The 21,780-nt window shown below is 51.2% G+C and overlaps 1 protein-coding gene across 8 annotated transcripts in view; it reads right to left on the bottom strand.

Annotated features, from left to right (window-relative positions):
* LOC117015735 (tyrosine-protein phosphatase non-receptor type substrate 1) overlaps nt 1-21,470 on the bottom strand; it is a 40,039-nt gene extending 18,569 nt beyond the window's left edge. Inside the window, exons 1-3 of one of the 8 annotated variants that reach the window (XM_033094458.1) lie at nt 21,452-21,470; nt 20,060-20,147; nt 1,381-1,746 (exon numbers count right to left, since the gene is read on the bottom strand). In XM_033094458.1, the coding sequence (XP_032950349.1) occupies nt 1,381-1,746; nt 20,060-20,138 (445 nt within the window). In that variant the 5' untranslated portion in view covers nt 20,139-20,147; nt 21,452-21,470. The other 7 variants (XM_033094453.1, XM_033094457.1, XM_033094456.1 and 4 more) reach the window with 7 other exon arrangements.
* Nucleotides 21,471-21,780: the final 310 nt, after the last annotated feature.

The raw sequence follows: 21,780 nt of genomic DNA, 5'->3' as shown, positions 1-21,780 counted from the left end.
CTGTGCCAATCCCTGAATTTGAAGGGAGTGAATGAAGGGATGTTTTTCTGAATCTGGGTTCTTCTCTTGACTCAGTTTTGGGTTGAAAACAAAGATCACTGAGTGCTGAGAAAGCCAAAGGTGGATAATTTCTTAATCATTATTAAAGTAGAAGAGACGCAGACACAGGCTTAGAAGCAGACAGGACTCCTGAGTCTTGAAAGCATCCACACATCAATGAATCAACAGTGAGGGAAGTTTCTCCCTGTAGAAGGAAGGGTTCTGTAGGGTGTGTCCAAATTGTTCATTATTACCCAACACCTCTGTAACAGTGGGCAGACAGCAACTATGACAAATATTTGCATGGTAAATATTTCACGTACTTCCTACAACTCATCAAACATTTGGAGGACATAGTAAGGGGCTGTCACTTGAATAAGTCAAGCCATAAAAAGCACCAGCAGCTGGACTTCCCTAAAGGGATGAGACGCTGGGATCAGTTACCATTTATTGAGAACGTCTCAGGAGCTGACACTCGCCTGGACCCTCCATGCCGCTCAGCTTCTTCATCCTCCCACCATCCTTTGAGGGAGGCCTGTGTGGTCCCACTTATGGATGAGGCTCAGGGAGGAACGCGGCTGGCCGAGAGCACATAGCGAGTAAAGCGCAGAGCTCATCTCACCGCACACAGGACTGACTGACTTTAGCATCTCTGTTCTTCATCCATGAGCCTCAGTGTCTGTTTCTGTACAAAGTGGATCAAAACACCACCCTGGTACGATGAGTGAGGATGTATGTAAAACTCAGAGTCTGGCATATAGTAGGTGCTTCATAAGTAACACCTATGACTGTTATCGTAAGATCTGGTCTTACTGGTACTGAAACTACCTGTTTGCTCTATAGGCAGTAAGAAGGCAAAAGCATAGTGGAAACACAAAGAAGAGTCTCAAATCCTTCTCCCAGTAGCTGCTGTGCAAAAACCCAAATGATAGAAGCAGAGAAACCACCGACTTATGATTCTCTCCCTCTTCCTAAAATAATCCCCGCAGGAAACAAGCTTGGCAAATTGGCTTGCAAAACACAAACGAGATCTCTTGGTTCCCTCATCCCTGGAACCAAGGGGCTAGATGGGATTGGAAAAGGCATGGGCTGTGGAGCCAGGCAGATGGGGGTTCCAGACTGTTCCCACCATTTACCAGCTGTGGGGCCTGAGCAAACAGCACAACCTTTCCAGGCCTCAGTGTGCCTGGTCTGTAGAAGGGGTGAAATCGGGTCATGAGTCAGATCATGACTACAAGCTCCCTCTCGGCCCCTGATTCTCAGTTGTTTCTCTAAGAATGGAGGTTGTTGTTATTGCTTGTTGTCACACATCAGTGACGAAGGATCCCACACCGTACTCACCACTCACTGTGAGCCGAGTGCCTGCTCCAGACTTAAACTCCACGTCGTCAGCGTCTCCTCTCTGGAACTTCACACAGTAGTAGGTACCAGTGTCTGCGGGGGTGATGTTACTGATGCGGATGGAATAGTCCGTGTTGTTTCTCTTTGTGGTGTCTGCAACAGTTGTTACTCGAGGGAAGCGGGCTCCCTCATTTCCTTTGAAACTGTAGATTGGCTCCCGGCCTGGTCCTGTCCCCCTGAACCACCGGATGGGCCCCACAGGGAGCAGGGAGGTCAGGGTGCAGGGCAGAGTGGCCGTCTCTCCAGCTGCGACCGATACTGACCTCTGAGGCTGAATCACCTGCAGCTCCTTCTCACCTGCCCCTCCTGGAAGGAAACAAAGCAGTGATTTATTCATCCTTATGTGATCCTGTAGGTTTTGTTAAGTGTTTATCAATAACCATTTTTATTGACAGCCCACAGTGTGAGTGGGCCTTGAGCTCAGCACACTGCATGTGTCATCATGTGTAACCCTCACAACAAGCCTATAAGTGAAACCCTGTAACAAGTGAGGAAACTGAGGCACAGAGAGGTTAAGTGATGTGGCAGAGAGTGGGTGTGTCTGAGCCCACTCTGGAAGGGTCATGTCTGAGCTAGGCTCTGAATTCAAATTTGAATTTACCAGGTAGTAAGGGGCACAGTGTTCCTGACAGAGGGAACAGCCTGGGCAAAGGCTCAGAGGTCGATGGTGCATGATGTGTGGACAGTTCTATGAGAGTTTCGATTCTGGTTCAGGCTGGCCTAGGAAGCAAGCCCTGAGCAGGGAAGCTGTTCTCAGCAGGTGGGCCTCATCTAGTCTGTGGAGAGTGAAGCAGGAGCTGGGTTTCAGTCCTGGCTCAGGGCTTACTGCTGTGTGAACTTGGCCATCGCTAGGGCCACAGAGAAGATCCAATGGGCATTCCCGCGTGTGCCCATTGGAGGCTCAGCACTGAGGCTCAGTACTGCCAAGCACCACATGTGTGTGCTGCCCTTTATTTGGGCAGGTCCCTTTACTGCCCTCTGAGCCTCCGTCTCATCTGTCCAAAGTTATCTGGCCCTGTCTTCATGGATCTCTGGTAGGACCAACCGACAAGCCTGGGCTAGGACAGCCTCAAAAGAAGCGGCTGGTCATTGGAGATGTCTGACATGGTTTGAAACCTGGCTCACCTCTAGTCATATGTGACCTAGTTTATCCACTGGTTCTGAGCCTCAGTTTCCTCATCTATAAGATGGGTGGATATCCCCTAGCCCTCTGCTTTAAGTCACTTAGCACCAAGCTGGGCACAGGGAAGCTACTGTCATTACACAATGAATAAATGAGGGAGGGTCTTCTGTTCAAACTTCATTTCTTCCAACCCTTGCTGATGGTCCTGCAGGCCAGGCCAGTGCTGGGTGCTGGGGACACACAGGGACAGAACCAGTTCAGGCCTCAAGGGCTCCTGGTGGTACAGCTGGAAGGAGTCATGAAGGTCAGTGGAGGGGAAGGGCCTGAGCCCCAAACTGCATGGTACTAGAGCAAATAAGACAGGGGCTCTGGGTAGGGAGGATGGGGCAGGAGGTGAGGACACAGATAGAGGAAGGCGAAGAGGCAGGTGAAGTTGTGTGAGATGTGCTGCAGGTGCTCAGAGCAAGGCACAGCCAGAACCCCAATTCTGAGCAAGGAGGGGGGTGGGGAGAAAGGACATCATAAAGACTTCGGAGAAACAGAGAGGTGGGGGGAGAGAGGGAGAGACAGAGAACCACAGAGATAGGCTGTGGGAGAAGCAGACAGAGACAGAGAGAAACTGAGACAGACGTGGAGTGGCGGCAGCCTGGGGTAGGAGCAGACAGGCCGTGTGACCTGGGTGCTCCACTGACCTATGATGTGCCCTACTCCTGTCCTGACCTAGGCCACCTTCGCCTTGTACATCAGACAGGGTTGCAGCTGAGGCCCTGAGCAGCGCCCTCTGGCTCTGGCAGGGCAAGAGAGACCTTGTGAATTTGCCCACCAGCCTGTGGCCGGGGACCACCCACTGGCAGGGGCAGGGCACCAGAGAGAAGGGAGGCCCTGGACTCCAGTCTGCCCTCACTGTGGGCAAGCCCAGGGCCTCAGGACAGGTCCCTCACCCCCAGGCCTGTTGTCTCAGCCCTGACTCCCAGGCTGGGGCCACCTGGTTCTCAGGGCAGATGAGTGGAGACTCGGAGCGGCAGCCTGAGGATGGTCCAATCCTCACAGTGCCAGGAAGAAACCAGAGCTCACAGAGGACAGGGGCTCGTGTGGAGCCAGTGGGCAAGTGTGTGAGAGGCACACAGGCCAAAAGAGGCCGGCAGTGACCCAGAGACATCTGAGGCGGCACCAGCCACTGCCAACAGCATCCAGCCAGGAACACTCCCAATGGGTCTGCATTCCAGCGTGGAGACTGGACGAACTGGAAATGCCTCCTGGAGGCAGCCCAGGCTGCAACAAGCAGGACTGCGGAGAGCACGGGTTCCCCCTTAGCCAGCTCAGCACCTGCCCTCCCTGGGCCTCCACTCCTTTTTCCATAAAGTGGGGTGCCACCACCCCCCCAGGACAGTCATGAGGACTGTGACACAGTTGGACATAAGTGCCTGCCGCAGAGGTACTGGTTAAATTTTAGATTCTGTTCCCATTGTGATCACAGGTATATTATTTACTTGATTTTCTCTAGATTGTCATGTTCCCCCATCGAGGATGTAGGATCCACAAGGGACTGTTTCTAACCCCTGGCCTACACCAGTGTCTGGCACACACCAGGCCCTCAATAAATACATGTTGAAAGAATGCATGAATGAATGATTAAAGGAGGGCTTTTACTTTTTCCTGGGCAAATGCCCTCTCTGAGCCTCTTTGCTCGTCTGTTAATGGAGCTGCTACAGGCATATACACCCAGACCACAGGCAGCCTGCAGCCTGGGACCGCACCTGGCCCACAGAAGACGCCTGTAAAACATGGCAGTTATTATTATCCTTATCAATAACACCCCACAGGGCTGTGAGTCAGCAGTTGTGAGAGGCATGGTGTGAGCAGGAGAGGAGGCTGCAGAGTCAGGCGTGCGTGCGGCGTGTCGGAGCAGGGCTATTCTCGTGGTGCAGCCGGAGGCCTGCAATCACACCCGGGCAGGTGACAATAAAATCTGGAGCTGTGTAGGGCTGTCCCCACCCCCCTTTTTTTTTAAGTTCTCTCCACCAACTGCAGCCAGATTTAGGTGGCTTAATTAATTAGCTAGTGTTTATAAAGTGTTTGAAGAATTTTAAAGTGCGGCATAAGTGCCAAATATTATTTTAATCTGTGTACATGTGTGTTTTTTCAAGCAGTTTTTTTTCCCCCTGCTTGCTTGCTTTTCTTTTTCTCTCTAGGTTCTGCTTTGGGAAACTGGTTTGTTAAAACTTATTCCTGCGGTTCTGCCCCTGGGGTCATCACGCTGGCATTGCCAACAAAACCGTTTCCTGCTTTCTCCTGCCCTCCTGGCAGAAAGAGCGACTGTCCAGGGGCCTGAACTGTCCGTCTCCAGGAGAGAAGGGAAGCTGGGCTGGCATTCTCACACGCTGCTGGTGGGAGTGGAAATTGGAACATCCTTTCGGGAAAGCTGTTTGGCAGGATGTACCAAAGGTGTGAAAGCTGTTTGGAGCGGGGATCCTGTGTAACAATCTTGAAAAAGTTGGGAAAGAACCCAAACAGCCAAAGACAGGGGATGGTTAAGTGAATCATGGCCTATCCCCTAGATGGAATTACAGGTAGCCATAAAAAGCCGTCACCATGAAAACTGGTGATCTGGAAATTTTTGCATGGTGTAATTGTAAATGATGTTGTGATTATGAAAATAAAACCTGTTCATTGCAAAGCATGTAGAGAAAACAAAAAAGTGTAAAAACAAAATAATGAACTTATAGAATACCATCAAAGACAACTGGGATCAACATTTTGATGTAGTTACAATATTAGTGAATAAAAGCAATGTAAAATCATACTCAGATAACTAAGAATATGTACAAACATTTGGCTTCATTCATTTGATTCTTATAAAAATAAAAAATTGGAACTATCCTAATGTTCAAGAAAAGGAGACTGTTTGATCCTGTGATGTTGAACCCACGTGATGATCAAAGCCATGAAAATGACGGTGTAGAATTATAATTATCGATGCAGAGATATATTAGGAATTCAGAGTCAGTTACTCAGTGACATTTTCAGTATGATCCCAAACTCTATAGTTTTTTTTAAAAAAGTGATGTATGATACTAAAGATTAGCAGTGATTAATTGTAAGTAGTAGATTTACAAGGGGTTTTGTTTTTATATGTTCTGTCTGCATTACTTGTGCAATAAAAAAGAAGGAAACACTATACTTTCAGTACGATCATGACTTTGTAAAATAAAATAAAACTATATGCAAATACACAACTACAAGGAATTATACAAAGCTATAAAACACAACTCTCTTCGGATCATGAATCTAAAGCTGATGGGTTTTTCTTTTTTTATCTTTCTATTTTGGGGATTTTTCATTTTCTAAACTGCATGAATATTAAAGAATTTGTACAGTATCCCATTGTGTAATATGCACATCTATACATGCAATATGTATGTTACATATGTGCTTATTGTTTGAATGAGACTCCCCTCCAAGTTTGTCTGTTTTGTTCACTATTTTGAGGAGCTATTCCTCAGCTCCTGATACAGCGCTTGGCACAGAGTAGATGCTCAGTAAATATTTGCAGATTGACTGACCAATCAAATGTCTAGAGGAAAAGGTCTAGAATAATAAACACCATAACTAACGTTGAGGTGTGTTACATCTGGGAAATGGGACCAAGGGTGGGCACATTTTCTTTTTACTTTATAGTGAACAATATATTGAAGTCTTTTTTCTTTTTTCAGAGAGCATTTACTGCTTTGGAAAAAAATTAAAGTAATGAAATAAAATCTATGAGTAAGTGTTCTAATGGGAGAAGTCAGCAGAGTGGGTGGTACCTGCCCAGTGTATTTATTGTAAGAGGAAATCAGTGTCTACAGGATGCGGGAGCCCACAGCACAGGGCCGGGCAGTGATGAATTACTGGAATCTACTGTGCGACAGGCCCTGAGGAACGGCCGTGTCCCTGGCCTCGTGGAGCTTGCCCACGAGCGAAGACAGACTTGAAGGAAATAAATCAAGTGATTACATTTGGAATTAACACCAACGCCTTAAACAAGTGGCTCCTGCTGGCATCTCTGACTCCATCTCCCACCCTCTCCCAGTGACCAGCTCCTACCACCCCAGTCTCCTGTGTCTTCCTCAGACAGGCCAAGAAGGGTGTGAGAGCTGCACTAAGATGGGGGCTGAGAACTGACCATCAGTTGGAAATATATATGCATTTTCCACGAAACACACACACACTCACACACACACACACACATACACAGGAGTCCCCAAAAAGTATACACATATTAAGAAAGGAAAAAACTGTATTAAAATTATAATACTCAATATCGATATAACACTCAATACCGATAACAAAAGATCAATACAAGTCGCATTTGACTTCTGCAATTACAAGAGGTGCTCAAAGTGGTTACCATCAGCGTCCAGACACTTCTGATTACGGCGAACTACTGCTTGAGCAACGCTGACCAAAGTGTCCACTTGTGTACATTTTTTTGGCATCCCCGGTACTTATATATACATATATATTATATATATTATATATATATAAATATAATATATAATTATATATATATAAAAATTTCCATGTCCATGTGTAGCTTTTGAGTTAAGAAAAGATGAAAACAATTTTCATTAGAAGTGAAAAAACAAGCATGGATGCTTTTCTAGTGTTAATAACAAACTTAGAACTGAAACTTGCTGGGAGGGAAACAGGTTCTCTGTGATCCCTGGGTGGGATTCCTCTAGAAGCCTGCCTCATCGGGGTACAGAGAGCAAAGCTGAGATGGACATTTCCCAAGAGCCAACCTTGCCCAGATGGCACTCACTGTCACTCATCTGGGAACCTGTCCATCCCCCAGAAGCAGTGAGCCACGAGAGCAAGGGGCACAGGGACAGGCTGGAGGCCACCCATCAGGTTTCCACAAACTCAAGGAGCCCAGGGCCTGGGAGGCTATGGCTGGAGCTCTGGCAGTGCCCGAGGCGCGGCCTCACAAGATGGTTCAGATGACACCCCGGCCCCCACAGCAGGGGCAGCTCGGCACCCCGTTCCCTGACCACAGTCATGATCATCACTGGCCATCCCAGGGGGGCTGCTTGTTTATCACTTCACGAGCACAGCAGCTCCTCATCAGGTGCCGCCTTTGGTGTCTTCTGGCTTATGATTTGATGGCTGTGGGTGAGAGTGGGGAGTGCAGGAATGTGAAGGAGAGTACGCACACAGGAGTGAAAGAGCAGATGTGGAAGTATGCACAGCCGTGCCTGAGAGTGCCGCGTGCAAGCATTCACACACATGTGCACGGGGGGCCCTCGGGGGCCGTGTACACAGTGGGCGTATGCATGTGTGCAGGAATGTGTGACAGGTCAGCTCAGAGGGCGTCTTCACGCCAGTGAATAGGGCTGAAGGGTGTGAAGGAGCATATCTGAACCAAGGCATCCTGGGTGTGTGAGCACGTCAGTGGCATGAGAGGGGGTGTCTGTGCCTGAGGGTGTGACGAGATGTCTGGGAGGGATGTGAGCATTGGGGTGCACATGCACGTGTGTGGGGGAAGGGGAGTACAGGAGAGACAAGCACGTGGTGGGATGTGTACATGAGAGTGTGTGTGTGTGTGTGTGTGTGTGTGTGTACAGGGTGTGGGCCAGGGAGGGCATGTGTGCCATGGGTGTGGTATACGCATGAGTGTGAATGTGACAGGGTACGCTGGCATAAGTGCTGGGGAGCAGGGACGACAGCGTCTCTGTACATCCTGCGTGTCCACAGCCAGCTGAGAACATGCCTGGCTCATGTGAGTTTCCATGCACATAGGTGTAGAGAAGAAGGAGGCTAGGAGTGACACTTCCCTCAAGTCTGTCATCAGGTCCTGGTGGGCACAGCTCTGCATGGCAGCTGGCACAGGCTCCTGCCCTTGCGGAGGCTCAAACCTTTACTGACACCTACTTACTATGTGTGGCCACGGGGCACAGTGGTGAAGAGGCCAGCCCAGACTGCTCTGCTGGAGCTCACGACCCTGGGTGGGGGACAGATGGTTTCTGGGCTGACCCTGGAGGGGGCTGCACAGGTGGATGGCTATGAGGACTCTGCAGTTCCCAAGCGAGCTCAGGGCTCCAAAGCAGGTGTACTGGGGCTCCAACAGCCGCAGCCAGGCATTGCTTTTTCTCTGGAGTCAGACTGATTCATTCATGCCCTCTCAAATTGCGCTCTGCTGCCAGGCCTTGTCCTAGATACCGCAGGACACAGAGCCAAGTAAGATGAATCCCTGCCCTTGTCTTGAACATGGGCAATAACCACATGCAGAGCAATCAGTGAGCAAGTAGAGGCTTGGCGATGGGGTCTTGGAAAAAGGGTGGAACCTGAGAAGACTTCCTGGAGGTGGTGGCCCCTGACCTGGGACTTGAAGGCTGACAGAGGCTGGGGAGGAGGGAAGGCATTCCAGGAGAGGGGAACCACATGAGCAAAGGTGCAGAGGAGAGAAAAGGGCTCTGGACAATCCAAGGACCAGGACAGAGTCCTTGGGATGTGCTTGTTGACTTGAGCAAGCTGGGATACGGCAAGCCGGGGACTGGGCTAACCTGGCACATTAAAGGATGGCCTCCGTTGCCATCTGAAGAACAGTCTACTGCTACCATTGTATAAACCCATCATGCAGAGACACACCAGGTGCTGTGGTAGAAGCTACCACCTGCATTGGAGCCAGCAAAAAAGAGGATGCATGGAGCCTTGCAAATAAGGTGGGGGTGTTCTCTCCCAACCCCCACACCAGGCAACTCAGGGAACTGGGCAGTGCATCATATGCTTGCAGGGAAAGGTTAGACCCTCGTAGCCCCTCAAGGTAGCAAGAAAACTTCTAAGATACCAACACAGTCTAAAGCCTGGGCTCTGGGGCCAAAAGACCCATATGTCTCATCCCTAGCAGGGTGACTTGGCAATGTCACCTTTCTCTAAGCCTCCACTTTTTCATCTGTAAACAAAGGAATACCACCATCTCTTCCCCAAGGTCAGGGTCGCACAGTGACCAGAAGAGTTCAGTGATCAGATGGTCAGTCAGTGACAGAAAAGCTGGGCTGAGAATTCTACATGCATTTCCTCAACTCCCCTCCCCCCCATGTCCCATCTATTAGCAGATCCTGCCAGCTCAACTTCCAAGATTTGGCCAGGCTCTGACCTCTTCTTACCACCTCTTCTGCACCACCATTCCTCACCTGGATCCTTACCTCAGTTTCTAACCTGGCCTCCCACCTCCACTTCACCTCTCCCTCTCTCCAACACATACGCCTACAGTAGCCAGAGGAGCCTCTGAAACCTGAGCCAGGTAACATCCTTCCTTTGCTCAAAACACTTCTACAGCCCCCACTGCACTGCGAATGAGACCCAGAATCCTCCCAGTGACCTCCAGGACCCCACAGCCTTGTTCTTAGTTATGCCAGATTCTCCACTCACCTCAGGGCCTTTGCACTTGCCATTGCCTCTATCTGACACGCTCATCCCCTAGATATCTGCACGCTGGCTCCCTTACCTCCTTCAGTCGTGTCTGAGAGGTCTTCCCTGGTCACCCTGTATAAAATACTACCCCCTCAATGACCCTTGGTCTGCTTCATTTTTCTCATAGCACCCACCACCAAACATATTATGTATTTGTTAATTTCTTTAGTGTCCATCTTCCCAAGCTAGATTACTTATGAGCCCTTTGAGAACAGGGACTTAGGTTTGTTCCCTGTGGTACCCTCCAGGTTTATACCAGTGCCTGGCATTTGTTGAATATAGTTTTGGTTTGTATTTCAACTTTGCCACTTGACACGACCACAAGAAATGTCTAAACCCCTCTGGACCTCTGCTTTCTCATCTGCAGAACAGGGATGATGATGAGAATGACACTAATAACTGGGGTTGTTCTGAGGATGAAACAGACCAATGTACGTAAAGATCTCAGCGCTATGCCTGGCACAGAGCACTCAATGCAGGGCAGCTGTTATGTACCACGTAGCAGATATTTCAGGATGAAGGGGATGACACATGATCAAAGCTTTAAGCCTGAGGAGCTGAGGATTCTCTCCGAGGCAAAACAAGCTCTGCCCCAACGTATGCATGAGAACACTCGGAACAGGACGTGTGAGCAGGCTGAGCATGCCGTTGGCAGGGAGGGCCAAAGGCCCTGGTGGATGCTGGTGGGGTTTAGACTGGACCCAGAGGTGATGCAGAAATGCTTGCAATGTGGTTTTTTTGCAACATAGGAGGGAAACAACTACTACCTCTGTGTGTGTGCTGTAAATGGCCTTTGTATTTACCCGGCCTAGAGGGACCAGGTGAGGATGAGAGAGCATGCAGGGACACTAATACCCACCATGCACTGCACTTGGTGCCTCGACAACCTTAGGAGCATCTTCCCACCTCCCCATTTTGCAGAGGGAGAAACTGAGACCTGGAAAGACTGAGATCCCAGGTGGTGCTCTTCCAACCTCTAGGCTCAACTGCTCCTCTAGGACAGGTCCTGGTGCTGCCCAGCCATGCTCTTGTGGGTACAAGGTGTGGATCAGGCTAGATAATGGGAAGTCCTCATTTAACTGTCACCACAGCCAAGTGAGGCAAGGGCTGTTGTCACCATCCCCTTCCTACAGGTGAGAAAGCTCAGACGCTGAGACGCAGGGACGGGGCAGAGGCAGGACTCAAACACAGACATCTGCCACTACCATCGTCTGCCATCAGAGCTCGTGTGTGATCACTTCTCCCTGCGATGGGGGTCCCCTCCAGCTCAAGCTTCTGGATTCTCAGGCTGCCAAGGACGCACACGCATTTTCCCAGCCGAGATAAAGGCCCCCTTAAAAGCGACACACATTTATTAAATGGCATTTGCCAAGGTTTCAGCACACTCTGCTGCCGACAGCAGACAGTCTCTGGATGAGATTTTTCCCCGACCTGACACTATTCACTGATGCCTTTTATAGCACTTGTTGCAACTTGCAAAAGCACTTTCTACGGCTCTTAATTCCCTTAACCCTCAATAGTTCCTACGCAGGAGGAAACAGTGGTAATGTTTCCATTTTGCAGATGGGGAAACTGAGGCTCAGAGCAGGGAAGACACTTGCTCCAGAGCACACAGCCAGTAAGCAGCACATATTGGATTCATAATTCAGGAATGTAACCCAAAGTGTGTACCCATTTCACTGCATTCCCTGCTAGAGAGGGGTTTTGGAGTGTCATCGAGATGGGTATCTGGCCTGGAGCATTAAGGCTGGAAGAGACCTGCAGGAGAACAGTCAAGCTCTCACAGAATGGGAAACAGAGGCCCAGAGGGGCAGCGTAGTAAGTTTCAGGTCTCCTGGTCTGTAAGAGATGGAGCCAGAGCTCCACCTGCTCTTTCTAAACCCAAACCATGAAATGATGGTCACACACAATAACAGTAACAGTAATACTGGCTAACAAGCATCGAGTACCGACATTACTAGGAACGTGACAGGCCTCTCCAAATCTCCACAGGAACCAGCAAGACAAGGTTGTCACTACCCCCATTTCACAGAGGACAAGACTGAGGCTCAGGGAGGTACAGCCACTTGGTCAAGGTCATGGTCTGACTTCACTTGTGTCTTCACCCACAGTACCAGACGGCCTTGTGCAATGAAGGACCAGTTTGGGGGAGCCTGACCCTGAGTCAGACCCTCCAGACCAAACCCTGGCTGAGTGTGGCACTGATTGTGTCATGTTTCATGGTCTGTCTGCTCATTTTGTGTGGCCACAATTTTAAGTACAAATTCTGGGGTTTCTCTCCCCATCTGACACTATTTTTGTACTTCCTGATATTCCAAGGACCGTATGTCAGCATGATGGGCAGAGATTTGTGATGTGGCTATGGCCCTGGCCACAAAGGTACTACATAGCAGTTAGAGCACAACTCTGCTTTTGGACCAGGGTAACTGCCTATGTGACCTCGTAGCTCTGAGCTTCTACCTTAAAATGGGGATCTTAGTACCCTCTGTTCCCCTCATTCAACCAATATGTATTAACCCACCCACTGTTGCCAGACCCTTTGCTAAGGTCCCAGCATGCCCATCAGTGAGTAAGACAGACATTGTCCCTACTGTCATGTAGCTTATATCCCAGTGGGGGAGACAGGGCTAAAGTAATGAAACAAATATAGAAATGGCTAGGAGTGCTAGGAAACAAATTTGGTGCCATGATAGAGAATAAGGGGAAACTGCTTTTAGATTGGGGTGGTTGGGAAACACATCTCTGATGAGGTGAGATTGCAGCTGAAACATGAAGGAAGCAAAGGCCAGGGAAGGTGTTTCAGTAGTAGAGAGCAGCAAGTGCAAAGGCCCTGAGGTAGGAAAGAAGCTGGTATGGCTGAGGGCCAGAAAGAAGGCTACTATGGCTGCAACTCACAGAGGAAGGAGAGTGTGGTAGGAGAGGAGCCTGCAGAGTAAGATGGGGTTCAGAGAATGCTGTGCCTTATGAGTAAGGAGTTTGATTTTATTTTAAGGGCAGTGGGAACCACTGAAGAGGGCCAGAGTGGAAGCAGGAAAGCAGTGATAAGGGTGCTGCAGCATTTACGGGCCTGGGCTCAAATCCTAGCTCTGCACTTACAAGGTGTGTGACCTTGGGCAAGTCACGTTACCTCTCTGAATCTCAGTTTCTTCATCTGTCCAATGGGTATAATAATAGTTTCCATCTCAAGAACTGTGGTAAGGATTAAATGAGATAATGTACAAAGTAATGATCCTATCACATGTCCCGATGTGTTCAATGTCAGGTGTTCAATGAACCAGATTCTACTTGCTCTAGCCCTGACCTTTCCTCATTTCCTCACCCCTTGTCTCCCTTCACTCCAGCCTTCACTGGTCTTCTTGCTATTCCTGAAACGTAGCAAACTTATTTTAGTCTCAGGGCCTTTGTACTTGCTATTCCTTCAATGTGGAGTACTCTTCCCCTGATAGTCCCACAGCTGCTCCCTCTTTAATTCAGGCCTTTGTCCTCAGAGAGGCCTTCTGGCTGTCCCCACTTAACATCCTATTCCCTAGTCCTGCTGTAGATTTCTTCATGGCACTTATCTCTACCTGATGTAATGTTTATTGGGTCTGTTTCTATTTCCTCACTAGAGTATCAGCAACATGAGAGCAGGTGTTTTTGCCTGTCTGATCCACAGTGGTATCACCACCACCTAGAGCTTGTCCTGACACATAGAAGATGCTCAAAAATATTTGTTGAATGAATATTTATAATTAAAATGACCACAATAAGGACAGCAAAGTTAAACCAAGGCTTGGGGCAGACTTTAACTCTAGTTGGTTATGTGGCCTTGGGAGGAGCCTAACTTGGCTTTGGGAGCCTCAGTTTCCTTGTCTGTAAAATGGGGATGAAAGACTCCATGCTTTTTGTCTCATTGAGAGGATTAGACAACAATGCACATCAAAGTAGTGATGGATGAAATGATACCCGATGTCTAGCATTTGCTTTACAATACTACTCCCAGCAAGGTGTAGGCAGGTGAAACAAGAATGGCAGGTCAGTGTTGAAGCTGGGGTTCCTTTCACCACTCCTTCTCATTTTGCAAATGTTTGAAATTTTCTAAAATAAAACGATGAGGAAGAGACAGTACAGATTCAAGGCCCAGCTTTGTGCCTCGCACGCAGCGAGTTATTTCCTCCCACCACGAGCTTCCATTTCTGAAGGACACTGTGCACTTGAAGAATGGGGCACTAGAGATGGCCCTGCGCCCATGGCCTCAGCACCCACACACGCCGGCTGTCCCACGGGCTAGAAGCTCCTCGCTCATTCCCTGCTTCCAGTCTGCCTCCTGTTCCTGATCTGACACCTGATCTCCTTTGGCTCTGCAGCCATCTAACACCCTGCGCCCCCAAATGGATGTGCCAGGAAATCTTACAGACACAAACATCCAATTCTGTATCATTTCCGACTTCCACCTCTGCTGTTTTGCATCTCTCCGGACTGAAGGCCTGGCAAGACACCTGGCAGAGAAAATCCACCTTGCAGAGGGCTCCGACAGAAGACCTGCCCAGGAACACCCAAGTTAACAGGAAAGCAGTTTCAGCTGTGAAAAGAGATGCTTCCTTCTTCAGCGTGGGACGGAAACACATCTTGGGAACACCTGCCTCCTCTGCCTCCCCGGAGGATACACTGATTGACAGAAATATGAGGCGTGCCAAGAAGGCAGGATGCCAGCATCCCTGGGCCTCAGTTTCCCTACCTGTCAAACAGGGTTAAGTGACGTCTAGTTAACAGCGTGGACTGTGCAATTGTTCTGACTCTGCCACTTATTGCGTGGCCTTGGGCAAGTCGCTCTACTTTGAGTCTTGTTTCCTCATTGGTCAAAGGGATCTAATGGTAACTGTGCACACCAACCAGGGTTACTGGCAGTCCCACTGGGATCAGACACGCCAAGTGCCGGGCCAGATAAGTGGCCAGAAATGATGGCTCCCATTATTATTACTTTAGTATGTTCCCATGCAATTCGGCATCCTGTCAGATTTCTAACTTTAATAATGGAAACTTACAGTACACCCCAGTTTTAACAAGCCTCGCCCTGGACCACAGGGGACTTGGCATCCCACCCTTGCTGTTTTGCATCTCTCCGGACTGAGGGCCTTGCCACGGATCTGCTGTGTGAGCCCACCTGTCCCTTCCTCTCCTCAGGCATCAGTATTCTCAGTGTTGCCCTGGATGAGAGGACTGACGGCTCTCTCAGGCCCCCTCCAGCTTTCCATCTCTGGGAATCCACAATTCCAGACCTGTGGATCAGGACGGAGACACCTAGAGGCAGGCTGTGTCCACAGCGCTCAGTTGCACTAACAGACAATTAAATCACACAGCCTGGGTTTCTGCTCAACTTGTCTACCTCCCGCTGGCATGAAAGCTACAGGGAAAAACCTCAGGCTGATGACATTCACTCCCCTATCTGCTTTGTTGTTCTCTGAGTACCCACTCTGTGCAAGGAGCTGTGCTACGTAGGTGCATTAGAGTCAGTCCCGCTTTTACAGATGAGGAAATCCAAGCAGAACAAAACTGACGATGACGCTGACTAACGTGCACTGAGTGCCCACTATGCGCCAGGCACAGCCTCAAACACCACACACGCAGTCACTGACCAATCCTCGATACACAGCTGTTGATGTCACCTCTGTTTTAGAGATGAGCAAATTGAGATGCGGTTCAGTAAGTTGTCCAAGTATATAGTGGAGCTGGGAACTCACCCCCAGGGGTCTGGCTCCCAAGCCTGTGACTCCCTGGGCTGTGCTGTGTCTCTACGTGGAGAGGCTAAAAGACCACCACGTTGCAGGAAAACCATGCCAACCAGGTGACAGAGTTAAACATGCATACCTATGGGTGATAAAACAAAGGGAAAGCCATACATAGCCTCAGGAAGGATCAGATACAATCCTGCTGGAGGATTCAGAGCAGGAAGAGATCCCTTGGAGCATGAAGGATGAGTAGGATTGGGGCATATGGAGATAAGGGGATGCAGGGAAGGGCCTCTCTGATGGCAGGAACAGCATAAACGAAGGCAGAGACACGAGCGAGTTTAGCAAAGGGCATGGATTTGTACAAAAGCATTCACCAAATGCGTTAGGCTGCATGTTGATGGGTGTTATACAAACCAAATGCATCTTGGTCATATGTTTGGGGAACACGGGAGGAAATAGGGTCTGACTGGAGATTCTACAACTGTGGGACTTCTCAGGGTCTTTTAGGTACGAAGGAGCTTAAGTAGCCAGGAAAGCTATGGCCTGCAGGGAGGAAGCCTGGTTATCTTGCAGCATTTCAATAGGTCAGCTCTTTGGAAAACATGTGGCTGAGAAATAAGTCCTGTCATGGGAGGAAGCTCCGGCACTGGTGCATTTTTTTTTTCTTTAAAGAAAATTTGGACCCACTCAACAGTTTTGAGCAGGGTACTGACATGATCCGAGTTGTGTTGACAGGCCAAAAAATCTGAGCACATTTAAAAAGAGGGGGGTGGGGGAACCTTCCGTCAGTCTAAGACTACAAATAAAAAAATAACCTGTCGCACGGAGCCATTGGAAGCAGCAAGCGAGTGAGTGTGGGATCTGTGCAACAGTTTTAGACTGCCTTCCTCTCATACGCCCCCCTCGCCATCTGTCGCAAAGGGCACCAGGAAGATAGATGCAAGGAGGAATATTCCAGCTCTGGGGGCCCCAGAGCTCAGCAGCCCAGATCGGGGGCTCTGACGGGAGCCACATCATTCCCATGAGTTGTCATTGGTGAGGGCCAAGGGGCGGTCAGTGTTTCCATCCTCAGTGTATTTTCAGAGAAACGACTGTGACTCAGTTGAAAACTTCTGTTCCAGAAGGAACCTTGCTACAAACCTCCATCTAAGCCTGGACTCCCTCCTCTCACTCCCTCCAGCTTGGACTAAGTAATCCTGATTAAGTTAGTGAACGTCTTCTCTCAGAGGCTACCCAGCTAGGAGGCTGGGATTCAAAATCCAGGCTCCCGACCACTTACTCCTTGGACAAGTTACTTCTCCAGTTTTGGACTCTATTTTCCTCATCTGCAAAATGAGGATAATAGCCAACTCAAGATGTGCTTTGCTGATGGGTAAGATTCCACAGCTAGGCAGTCAGCACACAGCCAGGAATACAGTTAACAGTCAAAGAACACTGGGGCTCCTCGCTTCTCTTAACACATGGTTCACATCAGGACTTCATACGTGCCAAGTGACTGCAAGTTGAGGAGTGAATCACACCCTGAGTCTCCACGGGGCTGGTAAAGGAATCATTAATGGCCAGAAAGTACCCAGAGAACACATGGCTTGAAGGACCGTCCAATAGCCTGAGTTTATCACAGCCAAAGCCCCCCCACGCCCTTCTCTTTTTGTGAAAGAGGAAGTGAGATTAACTTTACCACTTAGGAAAGTACAGGGGAGCCACCAGCTTGCTACCCTCTACCAAAGAGTCAGAAGGTTCATCAGAGGGCCCAGCTGTCCCCCAAAGCCTGAACTCCAGCTTGGCCTGGCCTTCTCCAAGCTAGGGCAAGGAGTGAACGGGAGCTCATCTAGGTTCGGCCCATTCGATGACTCCTACATCCCAAGACGTAGGTGGGGCTAAGCCAGGAGCCAGCAGGTTCAACGTCAGGTGCTACTGCTCGTGCAGAATCAGGCTGCCCAGGTGTCCCCAAGCCCTGGTCCCCTCCCTTCTCCCAGTCTCAGAATCTCCCTCAGTGAAGCTGTTTTAAGAAACAGACCTCACATTGACTCCAAGACACAGGTTGGTGACTTCACTGGCATCGTTTTAGAATTTCCCTTTGGCGGCATTTGTACTAAAAGCAATCTTTAGAAACTTTTCCCCCTGCCTCCCCCAACCAAGATAATTCCCATGACCAGCCCCCTCTAAAGAGTGACCATGTGAAGCCACAGCAGTCATGTGACACCTCCCAAGCTGACAGTTCTGGCTGAGACAGTACTAGTCATTCAATCCAGAGCCGCCTTCCTAAGCCTGACATTTGAGTTTCTCACTCAAACAAATCCATTTTCTTAGAAAATTGGACAACTGCCTCCTTCTACCTTCCTACCCTCTGTCCTGCCTGTTCTGCTTTGTCATAATTTCCACACTTAGAGCAACTGAGGAAGGGGCCTGAAGCCCCATCCGTTAGCCAAACCTGGTGAATTCCAGGCCAGAGCCCAGAGCATGACCAGGACCCCGTAGAAGTGAAGGATGCTGGGAGGCTTCAGCTATGTGGCGACACCCTATCCCTTCCCCACCACACTCAGCCAAGAAATTTGTTCTCACCTCCTAAGATTTATTTATTTCAAAGTTAATCTTGGCCCCTCTGCTGCTCCCACTTTTTCAGGCTATTGATGCTGAATGGATTGGAACGGAAGTTTTATGGCCTAATCTTTACCATTTTATAGATTGTTTTTATAGACAAAAGGGGGAGATTTGCTCACAAGAAGGGTGGTGGTATTCCCAGCCAGCGCCCCGGGAAAGGCAGGCTGTCCATCTGAACACTTGTTAACCAGTGTCACCGCTCATTTGCCAGAAACTGAACCACAGGGTCCTGGTTGGAGAAGGGTCTGGAACAGATATTTAGAAATTAGCTTGGGCCCAGTTCCCTGCTTTAGGAAAAGTAAGCACCTGTGAGAGACACTCACGAATTTCCAGGCCTGGAAGAATGAATGCTAAGGCAGGAATTGGGACTGTGCACGGTGTACATGGCCAGCTCAGACAGGAAGGAGCAGATAGGAGATGCCACTCACCAGAGAGATATGAAATATAACCGTGCTTCCTTCTGCCCAGCAAGGACCTGACTATAACTGAAGGACCCGGGGATGGAGTGGGGGGATGCCTACGTGCATCCCCGGGTTCAGGGGAAACTGTAGAGCAGAGAAAAGCAGCTGTTTAGCCCTACTTCTCCCTCCACCCACTCTGCTAGTTCTCCCTTTCTCACTGCTTTCAGATGGTTACCAGTCTCTAGGCAAATGGAAGGGTGGGGGGAGAGACACTGAGCTTATTTTTGCCTCCTTCCTCAAGAGAGGCAGGCGCAGAGACCCCTCTGCCAACGACAACACAGCTTCAATAAACCAAAAAACAAGATCCCCATTTCTCTCTCCCACCGCCCCCCCCCCCCACTCCTTCAACGCCAGTTCTCAGCCTCCTCCGTGCCCTCCCAGGAGACCCATGGTTTTGCAAAACCCCTTTAAGAAGCAGGACTCCTGAATGATGACCTCACCCCTTGGTGAACACATGCTAGCTTTCAGTGCCTGCCTGCTGGAGAGAGACAGGTGTTTGATGTAGGCCAACAAAAAGACATGCTCAGAGCCACAGGTAATAGCCCCACAGAGCCCCTGAACAGCAGGGAGCTGCCTGGCAGCCTGGGGAAGGCAGGAGGAAGTGGTGTGGTGGGGCAGGAGAGGAGCAAGGAGCACGGCCATCCAGTGAGAGGCTCTGGCAACTCCGGGGAAAATTCAGTGTTTTCATATCAGGATCTGTTGACCACAGCAGCTTACCCCAGGGTTACCTGTGGCCTCCCTTCTCTCTCCCGATACACACACTCACACTGTTTTACTCTGCGTACCAGAGGGAATGCTCCTGCTTCCCTTATTGCAAGTCTGCTTCTGTTCCATCCCAGGCAGTACCTGGAAGACCTCTGCCCCCACCCCCTTCTTTCAGACCCTGAAGTCAAACAAGTGGAAAGCATCAGTCCAGGGAGAGAGCTTCTAGGGAAGCCAGGGGTGCCTTGCTCTGAAAGATGCTGACAGCCTGCCTCCCCCTCCAGATTGGGCAGGGGCTGGGTGAAGCAACTCATCTGGGTATGTCTGTCCCAGTGCCCAGCTCAGTGCCACACAGTCAGAGTCGGGAGAGACTGGGTTCTACCCTTGGCTGTGTGACCTTGGACAAGTCGCTGGCCCTCTCTGGGCCTCGGTTTCCGCTCCTGTAACCCTGGTTGCAGGCATCTCTACCCCTATTACTGCTAACATTGCCGAGTGGCTCCCGGTGGCAGGCTGAGGGGCCTGATTCCGCAGTTTAGGGGACAGCAGCAGGGTGGGAGGGCGCTTACCTGTACTGAAGCAGGACACGGCGATCAGCAGGCAGAACAGCGGCCTGAGGCGGCCGGGGGCCAGGCCGGCGGGCTCCATGGGCCGCGGCTGAGGAGCGAGGAGGGAGAGCGGCCGTGAGTGCGCGCTCGGGCGGGCGCGGGCTGGAGCGGGGAAATGACTAAGGCTCCCCCCCTTCCTCCTCCCCTCTCTCTCCTACTGGCCGGGCTTCCCCCCCTCACCGGAATGAGCGCCCGGAGCGGCTTAGGAGCTGCCGTCACGGCGGCGATTTTCGGAGAACGTCCCCCCACCCCCCGAAAAGATCGAGAGAGAGAGAAGGGGACAGACCCCAAGCGCGCCAGAAAGAAAGCCCGGGCGGCCGGAGAGGGGCGGCAGGAGAGGGAAATAGAGCCAGGGGAGCCAGGGAGAGAGCCAGAGGCACAGAAAGGCGAGAGAGGGGGAGAAAGGGGGGGGGAGAGAGAGAGAGAGAGAGAGAGAGAGAGAGAGAGAGAGAGAGAGAGAGAGAGAGAGAGAGAGAGAGAGAGAGAGAGAGGCGGCGCGCAGATCGAGACAGACAGCGCGGGAGAGAGGAGGACCCCGAGCCAGGGCGGACGGCAGCCCCGCTAGCCGCCCCCACCGCTGCCCACCTGCCCTGCCCGGGCTCCTAGCGGCGTCGGCGACTCGCCTCTCTCCTGGCCACAGTCCGAGCCGCGGCCCCCACCCGCCCGGCCGCGGCCCCCTCCCGCCTCCCGGTTCCTCTCCTCGCTCCTGCTCTCACGGGGGGGCTGCAGGTCTCTGGCTGCGCCGGCACCCTCTTGGAGAGCGCCCTACAGCAGCGCGCCCCGGGGAGGGAGGGAGCGAGGGCTGGTGTCGAGCGCCGGGTCAGGAGGCCAGCGTTGCCCCTCGCCCGTGCCGCCGCCCGGGCACCCAACCCCCTCCCGGGCCCACGGCTGCAGCCCCGGGAGGCGGCCCGCCCGCCCCCGCCGCCGGCCCACCGCGCTCGGGCTGGGGACTGGACCAGCCTCCGCCTCCAACAATGTGCCAGTTCAGAAGCCCGAGCGGCTGTCACCAGTCCCCAGCCGCTCCCTTCCCCGTCCCCCTCCCACTGCCTGCCCGGCTCGGACCTGCGCCGCCAGCGAGGGCTGGAAGGCTGTGGAAGCGCCGCTGGGGCTGCCCAGGGCCGGGCCCCCCGCTCCACTTTGCGCAAACTTGTTTGTCTAAGGTCAGCGCCGCGAGCTGGCTACATCGTCCTCTTAAGGTGGACTGGGGAAGTTGCGCCCGGCCTCCCCTGCCTCCGGACTCCGTCGCGGTCAGTCCCTGCTTCCCTTTAGCGAGAGGCTGGAAGCCGCGAAGGAGTGGGGGAGTAGAGGGGGGATGGGGGTGTCTGCCTTTTCCCCTCCCCAAGTGGCCCTGACCCTGTGCCCCAAAGCTGAAGGCCGCTCTTGGAGGTGGGCTTGGGCCAAAGAGGCCCCGATTCTTTCAGAGCTGGGCCGAGGTGACGGAAAAGCAGGAAGTAAGTGAATGTAGGGGGAAGGGGGAGAGGAAGGAGAGAGTGATCATACAAAAATAGCGTGTGTGTAGGAAGGACTTCGGTGCCGCCTGGAAAAGAGGCGCAGCGAGGAGAATGAGAAAGAAGAGGGGCTGTGGCCCGGGAAACTACAGGGGAAGGGTCGGGCCTCCCTAGGGAGGTGGGCTCTCTCTGTCAGGTGCCTCTTTCAGGGGTGGCAGATTTGGGGGGTGGAGG

This window comes from Rhinolophus ferrumequinum, chromosome 23 (assembly GCF_004115265.2).
Source record: "Rhinolophus ferrumequinum isolate MPI-CBG mRhiFer1 chromosome 23, mRhiFer1_v1.p, whole genome shotgun sequence".
Lineage (NCBI taxonomy): Eukaryota > Metazoa > Chordata > Mammalia > Chiroptera > Rhinolophidae > Rhinolophus > Rhinolophus ferrumequinum.
This window is presented reverse-complemented; position numbering and strand designations above follow the sequence as displayed.